Source organism: Acanthopagrus latus, chromosome 20, assembly GCF_904848185.1.
Source record: "Acanthopagrus latus isolate v.2019 chromosome 20, fAcaLat1.1, whole genome shotgun sequence".
Classification (NCBI taxonomy): Eukaryota; Metazoa; Chordata; class Actinopteri; order Spariformes; family Sparidae; genus Acanthopagrus; species Acanthopagrus latus.
Genome location: NC_051058.1, coordinates 8666658 through 8678577, shown reverse-complemented (window position 1 = coordinate 8678577; position 11920 = coordinate 8666658). Strand labels below are relative to the sequence as shown.

At 42.8% G+C, this 11920-nt stretch overlaps 1 protein-coding gene across 2 annotated transcripts in view; it reads right to left on the bottom strand.

Moving 5' to 3' along the window:
- Positions 1-11920, bottom strand: part of baiap2l1a (BAR/IMD domain containing adaptor protein 2 like 1a) — a 31817-nt gene that overhangs the window by 1446 nt on the left and 18451 nt on the right. The window contains exons 5-13 of one of the 2 annotated variants that reach the window (XM_037080626.1): positions 11440-11511; positions 10525-10659; positions 8096-8248; positions 7858-8001; positions 7231-7345; positions 6572-6785; positions 3383-3442; positions 3142-3289; positions 27-67 (exon numbers count right to left, since the gene is read on the bottom strand). In XM_037080626.1, coding sequence (XP_036936521.1) covers positions 27-67; positions 3142-3289; positions 3383-3442; positions 6572-6785; positions 7231-7345; positions 7858-8001; positions 8096-8248; positions 10525-10659; positions 11440-11511 — 1082 coding nt within the window. The remainder of the gene's footprint in view (positions 1-26; positions 68-3141; positions 3290-3382; positions 3443-6571; positions 6786-7230; positions 7346-7857; positions 8002-8095; positions 8249-10524; positions 10660-11439; positions 11512-11920) is intronic. The other variant, XM_037080627.1, reaches the window with a different exon arrangement.

Below are 11920 nucleotides of genomic sequence, written 5' to 3'. Positions count from 1 at the left end.
TAATGTTAGTGTGTTAGGTCACTCACCCAAGAAAGGGAGCCTTTGCAGTCCCATTGACTAAAGAAACCTGTTGTCAAAAAACACAGAAGAGAAGACCCTTAAAGTTCCAGAAACAACACACAACACTGAACACACACCACCACAGTCACCACAAATCCACACCCTGCCTCCAGCTGTGAAAGTCAGTGTTGCCCAACTGGTTTGATAAGATTTCTCATCAACAGTCGGCCCCCCTCCTCCTCCCACCTTACTAATCAGCACAGTGGCGCTTTGACACGTACTTCAGCTAAAACCTCAGACCTCCCCAAGTCTGGAATCTTGACAATCTAGAAAGGCTGGCGAGAGACACGCTCCTCTTCCTTTCTCACCTGAGGATGACGATAATCTTATCTCCTCCACAGGGCCAAGTGAGCATGTGGAAGAGAGTGGAGCAACGTAAATACCTGGGCGATGTACCCCGAGGGCAACTACAGAACATACACTGTAAAGAAAAGTTTACGGCGATGCTTCAGCAGGCGATAAACATGTCAGAGGAACTATTGTCAACCTGTGAGTGTAGTTTATGGTGTTGTTTTCATTTAAGATCACGTAAGAATGCATGTTTTATCTAAGATGTCATCAGTTATTCACTGAGTGTGCATGACAAGGACTGATAAAGAATGGAAACCTACTGATTTTATTACATTTTTCAAATATCTATCTATCTATCTATCTATCTATCTATCTATCTGTATATATATATATATATATATATATACATATATGTGTGTGTGTGTGTGTGTGTGTGTGTGTGTGTGTGTGTGTGTGTGAGAGAGTGTGTGTGTGTGTGTGTGTGTGTGTGTGTGTGTGCGTGTTTGTGAACATGTTATTAAGCCTCCAGCTGAGAGCAATGGCTGTCATTGTATTACCCTGCTCTTCCATTAGAGAGCAGACAACATTCAGAAGTGACCACACATGAGTCGACAGGTATGAGACTTATTCCCAGAATTGAACCTTTCAGGAAGCACCTCCTCTCAGGTTGATGTTTAAAAAAAAAGAGAAAGAAAAAGGATAAACATAAATGATCCAAGGGGGCAAGCGGAAAGTCACGTATCTACAGTGCTCGAGGCAGCACATTTTAAGGTCTCCTCTAGGGGAAACAGGATTTTAATGCTGCCTGAGAGGCTCAACTCAGGGAATTACAAACCAGAACAAAAGTGACAAGGTCCAACTTCGCCCACCATAACAACAACAACAAATCTGATGCACGGAGTCAGCAGTGACATCTGAACAAATTGCCAAAGGGAGGATGAGGACATATTACTTATAGCTTACTTATAACTACCTCTAATAGTGGGAATATTAAAGCTTTGTCCATGCTTGGCTAAGTTTCTAAAAAGAATATATGTTATAAGACTAAAAGGGTGGGAAGAAGTGAAAGTGAAAAGCACTGCTGGGGGGAGGGTGTATCCCCGATTGGTTTATTTTATGGTAAAACCCTGAGGCAGCAGATACAAAGGACACTGAGTACAGACAAAGGCGGCAGTGAAGAGGTGATGATGAGGGAGAAAGAAGTGTGCCCGCCCGGGCTTGTCTGCTGGCCGTACAGTTCACTCTCAATCAGCTGGCACAGTGCAGCGGGCGCAGAATGAAATTGTGTGTGTGCCCTCCTGTCCTTAACATCTCCAGCTGTAACTCTCTCCTCCTTCAGCTCATTCCTGCACAAAACCTGAGCTGGGAGCATTTTCCACATGTCAAGGTTTTGGGCCAGCAGCTCAGTTTGACACAATACTGAAGTCTGAGCCGGGGGCGAAATTTCAAAGGGGCTCCATGAGAGTTGTTAACGTGACTACCTTAAGGCACGCAAATTGTTTTGCAAAATAGCTGCATGAATAAGTATAGTACACTTCCTCAAACTGTTAGAGGAATTAAGGTGTGTTTCTGGCACCACTCTGCTCAAAGGGCGTGGAGGCAATGACTATGCAGTCAGGAGATTTTGATAAAGTCAGGATTAGTCAGGCTGGAGACTCGACGTGTGATGGCGTTTCTTATTTGTGGTTTGACCGTGGAGTCAGTAATGACTTGGGCAAGGCAATAAAGATATGCGATGAGGAAACGTACTTTTCCCGAACCTGCGATGACCCACTTCACAGCCATTTTAACATGGCAGCTGTCTGGTAAAAGGAGAGTCAACTCCGCCAATGCAGCTTTAAGTGCCTTGCCTAAAGGCACATCACAGCTGTCACAGAAGAGGACTTAAAACCACCCTGTGTTTGTCACAGAAACTGACATCTGACAAAGATGCAGCTGGTTAGCTTCAACGCAGCTAGCTAGCTTCGATGTGACAGCCTACAATGCATCTCTGTTAGCAGACACTTACTGACAGATGCTTATTTTTCATCTTCATAGTATTAGCATAAATTTGTGTTAGCTAATAGCAGCGTAAAAGGTTTTTCACCGCTACACAAACATTTGTCACAAGTTCTGAAAAAAACTGACCAATTGGCATTATTTTAGTTGATAAAGCCAACTTGCAAGCAAAATGTTTTCCTTGTAAGTATGTGGAGAAACAATAACATTCATTCGGCATAATCATCTGGCAACCTTCTTCTACTAAACGCACAAGTTTACTTGCTAACCCTTAATTTTACGTTTGCATGGTGCTACGTTCAGTGCTACTACTCTTTTTTCTGGTTAGCAACAAACAAAAATCAAGCTAACCACATCCAACAGCTTCGTTTTAGTCACAACCACCAACCAGGGAGCATTAATAAAGACGCTCAAAAGGGTGTTTGTTTAGAAGAACAGTACGTCAGTTATGTTACTTGACCAAACCCTGACATTAAGGCCATGTTAAGATTAGATTCTACGGTAGCTCTTGGCACAACTAGGGAATTCAATAACTAGAATTCCTGCAACATCGCATCATTAAACTGTACACAGCACACTGATACCATCTCCACCAATGAATGACGCTTCACATCAAACAAAACCAACATTCCAAAGACACACGAGAGGTTAAATATAAAGGGGTTCACCTCTTTTTTAGATGCTTTTTAAAATTAAAAATGAAAGAATTTGTACTCAGTCAATAAATACAACTGGTAACAGCAGGTAACATTTAGTGAGTAAACGCTTTTACTAATGCTCATGAATACTGACTGTGTTGTGTGGCGAGAGCATTGAGGGGACCACCGGTCTGGAGTCGTCGCTGTAGTCCGGTGGTGGCAGCAGCACCGGCCCCTCCTCGTCCTCCGGCTCAGGCAGACTGGTCAGGCTCAGTTGACGCACCGGCGTGCCCAGATTGCTGCAAAGACATGTGACATGAAGGTTCAGCTCTCAAAACACCAGCTGTAAAGCAAATTATTGATACGCTTCCCATAATGTTGTTATTTATTCTTACCTGTTTGAGATCATTGTCTCGTTGAAAGGTCTGCAGTAAGACGAGGGAAACCAGCCCCGTCTAATAAGACACACACACACACACACACACACACACACACACACACACACACACACACACACACACACACACACACACACACACACACACACACACACACACAGTAGCATTAAAAAACAATTTTAGTCAGTCAATAATGCAGATTTGTTATTGTTCATTGATTACTTGGATGCCCATTAGTTGTTTTCTACCTGGGCTCTATCAAAATATTACTACAGAAATAAACCTTACTCTTTAAAAGAGAAGGATGCTTCACATGTCTTGCACAGTGTTAGATGACAAGATTGATAACACTCTTAAGGATGTATGGTATACATAAGGCTGCTGTTAGCACAAAGACTGGAAACAAGTGGAAGCAGCTAGCTTGGTTTTGTCCAAAAGCAACAAAATACACCTACCAGCAACTCTTTCCCCATTATCATTCTTTAAGCTAAGCTAAGCTAACTAGCTGCAACATATTAGACATCAGAGTGGCGTCAATCATCTCTTCTATCGGTCAGTAACAAGAAAGCAAAAAAGCTTTAATATACTTCTTAAATGTAAAACTATTATTTGAAGACAATATTACAGCTATGGCACATTTGGTTTAAAATATTAACCAGTAAAATAAAAGGATCAAACAATAATGGTCACTGAAACTGGTAGAATCTTGCACAACCTTTGAACACAAGTCTTTACAGGAAAACAGATCGCTGATCTCTGTCTTTTCACCTGGGTGGGTCGCATTATAATATAATAATATCTAAAAATTTGCCAAAATGATTAAATACCCTATGTTAAGCTGCTTAACATCAATGATTAGTCATTTAAAAGATCCAAAGCAGGAAAACTAACACTGAATTTTAGGGTTATAGAGTTTAAATCATTATGAATCACTGCTACAAACAGCACACTTGAGTCAGATGCAAAGACCAGACATAGAATACATGACAGACAGATGGATTTTGTTCACTTAAGACTCAGGAGTTGTCTCCAAGTCACGGCGGGAGAAAAAGATGGCTTATCAGACCAACGCACTGGATTTGTTGCTTAGAAACAGAATGTAATGTGATTTATCTCAAAATTGTCCTCTCTTCTTGACAAACCGCCACCGACTGCATTCAAACCACTTCAGTTTAAAAGACCACTTAATGACACACACATGTTCGTGTGCGCACGCACACACGCACACTCAGATAAGGTTTCGTTAATTTGCTTCAAATTGGGAATGAAAAATAATTCGACACGAGCTCTGTAAGCACCCTGTAATCCTTTCGCCTGCATTATGGGTCCTAATTGATCGAGCGGGGAGCTGAAGATGACTGTAATTATACAAGCAACTCGGAGTGCCGCTGTAGCTACATGACATGTTGTACATACACTTCTCCAACCTGATCATTTGAGCAAAGAAGACACACAAGAGCCAACAGGGAGTGAAGAGAATATTAAGCAGGGGAGAATTCACTCCAATGGAAACATTTTTCCCCTGTCTCCTGTCTGCAGGTAACATGGAGGAAAAAATGACGCACTAATTAATTGTTGAGTGACACATAAAAGAGCAGATGCTTCTTTTTTGTGTGTGTGTGTGTGAGCACCCGGGGTTTTAACCAGCTGTGACAGGATCAGCTGGTAATGTTTTCTTGTTGTGGGTCTGAGTGTGTCTTTGTGTGTGCATGTGTGTTGCATCATGACAAAATGAAGATCCTGGAGACGTCTTTGGAGACACAGAAGTGGCTTTGAGTATTTCGCCAAGTGTCTGTCTGTCTGTCTGTCTGTCTGTCTGTCTGTCTGTCTGTCTGTCTGACTGTCTGTCTGTCTGTCTGTCTGTCTGTCTGTCTGTGGTAAGGTTGCAGCAATAAACTGTTTCCTTGAGATACCCTGGTATGAAAGTAGAAGGTTATCATACAGTGTACATTTACTGACCTACGGTTTTGAATTTTACCAGACATTATTATTTCAAAATTATAGCTAAGCACTTGTTTTCATTCTGTTATGAGTAATTGCAACTGATAACAGTGGCTATCACGCTGTTATAATTTCTGAGATGGTTATCGTACTGTACAAATCTCATACTGTTGCAACTCTTTGTCTGTGAACAGATAATTTTGTCAGTGCGATAGCGTCACAAATGCCAAACTGGTACAGCCACTAAAACATAACAGGTGTGAGGCTGAGATCAAAATAAAGGCAGAACATTTTAGAGTCTGTACTTTCTTACTTCTAATTGAGTAAAGAAGCTGAATCAGTACTTTGACTTTAACCAGTCTTATTCTTACACAAGCATCTGTACTTTAACTTGAGAAAAGATCTACCACAGGAGCGTCTTTGAGTACTTTGTGAGGTGGTGATCTTCCTGTTTGTGGACAGACGTTGTCAGCGTGATAGCTCACATTGCAATCACGTAAAATGCCTAACAGGTGTTCAGATCAAAATTAAGGCAGAGTTAAAAAAGAAAAAAAAAAACATGGCCACACCCATGAGTATTGAATATTGTCATGGTATAACATGGTTAAAATGTAAATACGTTGAGGGGTGCTGCCGCGGGCGTGATCCCATTGCAAGATGGTCTCCAGTTTACATGTGTGTGTTGTGTTGTTGGGGAAGGGCGAGAGAGAGAAAGAGAAGGGGGAGGGGGAGAGAGAGAGGGATCAAGCTTTACGACTGTCACGTCGAACATACCTGACATACTCTGTTTTGAGGCATGATGTATTGGCGTAGTGAAATATTCAGGAACACAAAGCAGAAACTAGTACGGCTAAACTGAGTTATGTGAATAACGCCTGCTGCATATTTGCTGTAACGAAAGCACATTTCCTCTCGAGGGTGTGCCATAGGCTGTGTTTAGATTGACTACGTTAGGGAGGGATTTCACAACGACATTTATATAATACATTATATATATATATATATATATATATATATATATATATATATATATATATATATATATATATATATATATATATATATATATATATTGTGGGTTTTGGTGTTTTCGTTGGTTTTTCTGACAAAAAGAAAATCACCAGACTTTAAAACCAGAAATGCTGAGAAAAAGCAAAGTTTATCGACAGGTTAGAGAAACAGAATTAGGGCATCATGACACCATCAACGCACCCCTGAATAATATAAAAATATTTCGACACTTACTGCTGTGTCCTCTCCAGCTCCCCGTACAGCCAGCCGTCCTTCTCTTCTTGGATGAGCAGGCTGATGATGTCACCGTGGTCGAAGCTGAGGAGTGTGTGGTTGTTGCCCGCCGTGTGGGGAAAGATGGTAATGACCCGGGTCTTCCTGACCACGTTGAGGCCAGACGACTGGGATGTTGAGCGGGACAGATTGCCCTCTCCCATGCTGCCCTGGTCTGGAGACAGGAGAGTTAAAAGGTCATTCATTTAAAGCAGTAGTGTGAATTAATTATCAGCAGTACGGGTGTATTTCCATCCAACACAAAATTTCAAACTGAAGTTAAAGGTGCAATATGTAAAACAGATAGGAGTCGGCATATCACTACAGTAACCACTAGTTGATGCTACCTGTAGCTAACAAGTGGCTAGGTGCTAGCAATCCGAATGGTAAGCTTGGAGCACCAGGAAATTGTTGGTACTTCCAAAGCTAGCTCAGGTGCACTGGACCAGCACAGGCAGGTGCTACCTGTTTAGCATGCTAACTTCAGTAAGTATCTCCTACACATAGTTGTCGTAACATCAAAAATTGTTATTCCTTCACATCACATGGACATTTGAGTTATTCCCTTTAATGAATTCAACTTAAATCTTACACATTACACCTTTAATGGCCATCTTTACCTGAGTTGTGGTCTGAAGAGGAGGTGAGTGGAGATCTTGGCTCTGGGTTGAACATGTTGGCCAGCGGACTGATCTGTGCCTTTAGCGCCGGTGCTGGAGGAGGCTCCACGTTGTTCTGAGGAGACGAAGAAGAACACGATCAGTGACAAAATACGAGTCGGCGATAATAAAATGACAACACGCTTTTGTTTGAGTGACCAGGTTTAAGGCAAACAGTCATTACTGTAATTGAAGCTTTTTGTCCTCCTCCCACACAGCAATAAATAGCCGACGCCTAAAGGCCCTCGGTGGACTTTAAACAAAACAACAATAGCACATGCAAGGTTTCCCATGGCCGACAGCCAGATGATGATAACCAGCCACTTCACACACAGCAGCTTCGATCAGATATCGGCACCTTTCGCAAGATAAACTCCGAGCAACGAGACGAGATAAATGCTCCAGGGACACCTTTTTACACAATCTCTTCTACTGATTCACTATTTCTAACACCTTTAGACAGTTAGATGAGGATCAAAGTTATGGATGAAAAGAACAGTTAAAGATAAGTAAATAGAACTCAAAAATTATGCCACTTTTGTGCACGGCGTAACCCGAAGAGTCCACACACGCTGAACTAATACCCACCCTGTTGTAGCGTTCAACCTCCGGCGACTGCTCCGGAGTGGTGGACAGCTCCTCTATCATGGTCATCACCGTGTCCGGCACCTTCGTGATGTCGCTGCACTTTTCCTGCCAGCTGGGGAGCTTCATGGACAGCATCTCCTTGGCCTGAAAGACACACGAGAGGGGGAACAAGTGTTAAACACGCCATATGCAGGTGGTGTGTCCGAATGTGCAGGATTAGCGCTCAGGCCAGGCTTACCTTCTCATGGAAGTTGCAAATTTGATAGGAGAACATGCAGTGTTTGTCCGCCAGGAAACAGAAGCGCCTCTTCTCCTCCAGCAGGGCCTCTCTGCAGCCGTCAGCGATGAACTTCTGCATGTCCATCTGGCGCGTCGAGATGGTCTCCATGTACTGCGGGCAGGGTCAGAGGACAGCAGTGAGGTCAGGACACGGGATTCATAATGAGTCAGTAATACAGTTCTGGAATATGTTTCCAGAACTGTATTTTCCACTGCAAAGTGCAACAAAAACAAAACCAAGAACAGGGTGTTCTGATCAGCACTTCATCACGTTGACCAAAACTGGCTCTAAAAAATAAAATCAATCAATAAAAAAACATCACCAATAATGATATAGATAATAAAATTGATAACTATCAAAATCTTTGATAAGGACTTTCAACGAGCCTGATTGTGATGTACTGATAGGCTCTGACCTGACTTTGGCTTTCTCTCTCTCTCTATGTATTTCAGTGTCCACAACTTAATATTCATGTTTGTGGCTCGACCCCAGTGTTGTGTGGAACCACCTGATCGACACACCCTCCCTACAGACGGGCTGAGGACTGTTCTGCCATTCAAACAGAGCAGATGGGCGACTGAATTTGACATATCTAACTCTAGGAAAATGACTCCTCAGCCCTCCACTGCATCCTATTATTCGACACCGACTCCCCTCCATCTCGCCCATTTTCCCGGGGGTTGTCATGGTGACGGTAAAGCAGCTGTCTCTAAGGGCTCCGTTGAAGACCTTCCTCTACTGTCTGGTCTCATTTTCTCTGTCTCACTCTCTCTCTATCATAGTCCATCAGACGCCAAATCAAGGCTCTTCATTTCCCATTTTCGCAGCAACAGTCGTCAGAGACTCTCAGTGGGTGGAGGTGAGAACAGGCCGAAAGGACCGAGCTCATTATTTACAGAGAGGAGTGGTCCCAGTCTCAGCTCAGATTGAGAGCCAGGCTCGGGCTATTAAGCTCCGCCCGGACACAACGACTTATTGTGTGGGTGTCACTTAAAAGGCACCACTCGAATGCGAGGCTAAACCAGAGGCTGACACAGACCTTAGCAGCAGCGACAATCAGACAAAGCATGCGTCTTAACGACTCTTTTTACGACCTACAATCTGGACGTTTCAGTTAAAGGGTTTGTTTAGTAATTCCCTCTGAACAAACCATCCATCACGAAAGCGAGGCCATAAAATGGCTGATAGATTAAATAAAACAAAAGTCGGACAGGGGTTGTTACCCAGGCGCTGCGGTCCTTCCTCCATCTCAACACAATTGATTTTACAAAGCAAATCGCTGTCCAGATGTTAACGTGCAACACACTTCATCCAAGGGTTACTAAACGCGACAAAACCAAACTACTCAAGCGTGGCGACGTCGATACTGACTGTTTTAACTTCAGAGCCAAGTCTGTATACACTTGCTTTAGCTCTGCCTGTCATCACGCTGCTTTTGAGATGCAACAGATAAAGCTTTATGAGTCCACACGGCTGTTTTTTTTTCCCATGTGAATGCTGTTAGTAACCTGAAAACCTCAGTCATATCCTCTGAGGGCAGACAAGTGCAAGACCTAAACAGATTTTAAGCAAGGTCTCAATTTCGGGGAATTGGATTTTCCTCTGTGTTGAAGCCCGACCAGCTCTATTTTGGGATACAAAACATATTTAACGCACCATCAAACTGTCAGTCCTTGGGTGATGAAATAATAGTTAGAAAGGAAATAACATTCAGTTTGTTTAAGTCTGGCTTTTTATGACAAACTACACTACTGGTTTCCAGGAATGAAGCCCCTGATGTTCAGTAGAGATTAATCCCACTTGCTGCACCCGCGACAGCCTGGATCTCTACATACATGTGAAACTGTGTGTGTTAGCTTCATTCATGCATAGGCTACGGCTGTGCAAATCTGGGCGTGTGCGCCCTCAATAAAAACACAATCCTCAGTCTGTCGCTATGTGCAGTAATCCCAGTCTAGTGCGTGTAAAAACAGAGAAACTACAGACAGACACAGGTGTGGTGGCACCTTTGATGGTTTTTTTATTGCCCGCCATACCCAAAAGAGTTATTATTTAAAGGTATTTAATGTCTTCTGTGATGTCATGCCCTTGCATAATACCAAAGCGCGGCCCGGAGAGCACAACCTGGGCTTTTCGGTCCTATGAAGCATTTTCTTCGACATGGAAACCACGTGCAGCACACCTCCTCCTTTCCCCTTTCCACTGGTATGCGATTATCATGAAAAACTATCTTCGCCACATCTCTCCACCCCAGGGACATAAACTGTACACTTGCCATATTCTTTTCATGTGCAACAGAGCATAAAGTACAATGTAAAGTATTCTGCAAGTGCACGCTACGTTTAGAAGGAAAGGAGAGGTCGGGGTCGGTTTGGTTTTGGTCTCACCTCGTTCTCCTTGATCTCGTACTTGGACGAGTGCTTCCCCTGGCTTTTTCTCCTGAGCTTCTTCAGGTCCGTCTTTGAGCGCTCCAGGGAGTCCTGCTTCAGCTTGTGCTCGGACTGATAGCGCTTGAAGGTGGCCTGCAGATGTTTGACAGGAGAGGCACGAGACGGGTGAAGAGATGAACTGACAAAGTTTTTATGAATCCAGTGTTCCTCAGATGCACAGAAGCTGAAATGAGCGTCCATGCACTAAACGCCAATTGTGAAATTCTTGGCAGACACCAAAATAACAATTAAGCCAAAAGCCGATGTTGATGTTAGTTGTTTTTTTTTTCTTCATGTTTTTGCTGTTATTATTCTCCCTTTTGAGCCAGGGAAATAAATTCATCTTGATTAATCATTACTGTGTTGTTCGAAAGAGCACAAATCAATTCATACAAATTTATGAGATGACATTTAAAGGAGCAATATGTAAGAATTGGTCGCCTCAAATTCATTTTCCCAACAAATAGAGGCAGCAGCTCGCCAGATTTATGGCTAACTGCATTCATTTTAGACATACGTGACTGCAGCTACTGTTAGCTTGTTAGCTTAGTAAGAGAATCTTTATTTGAAAGTTATGTCAATACTTACATAACCTTACAAACTGATTATATAAACCAGCAACTCATGAATTTGCCAGCACAAAATTCATGTGGCATGATTGATAAACATCAGCCACTGATAATGGTCAGTGTCATCTGATTTGCTGTGAGGACAACAAGTCAGTGAGGCGAATGTCGGCCAATAAATCAGTGTGTTCCTAGTACACACAGAACTTAAGAACCAGTTTTGAGCATCTGAATGGCAAACCTACTCTCTTCTGTTGACAAAACTCCATGTATTTTATGGTCTGGTGGCACTGATGGATGCACTTACATTCATGTATTTAACATCCATCTCTGTCTTCTTCTCCAGCTCGATAATAACGTCTCTGTGGAACCTCTTGAACTGCAGAAAAAGAAGAGAAAATGCACACACACACAACTCAAATTCATTGCCCCATGCATCATGCTGCATGCACGCTGTTCGAAACGCAATGTACAGTTGAGGAACGTTACGATAAGAGTGGCGTGACCTGGTGGAATGTATGATAATGGGTTTCTGAGAGGGTCATATCCCACCTACCAGGGATGGCTTATCAGCCAGTTAAGGTTAAAGATTAACAACTTTCTCCACTCAAAGAGTAATTAAACTGAGTTCAGGAGAGAGCTTGTACTCGGGTCTCAAACTTCTCACATCAGGCCGAGTCTTGTGCTTCAGTCGTTGCCGTATTCAAATGCTGGTGACAATTCATTTAACTTCTGAACACTAGCAGGTATCTGTGTCATGTCTCCTGTTTGTTTTGTTCTTGTTTCTG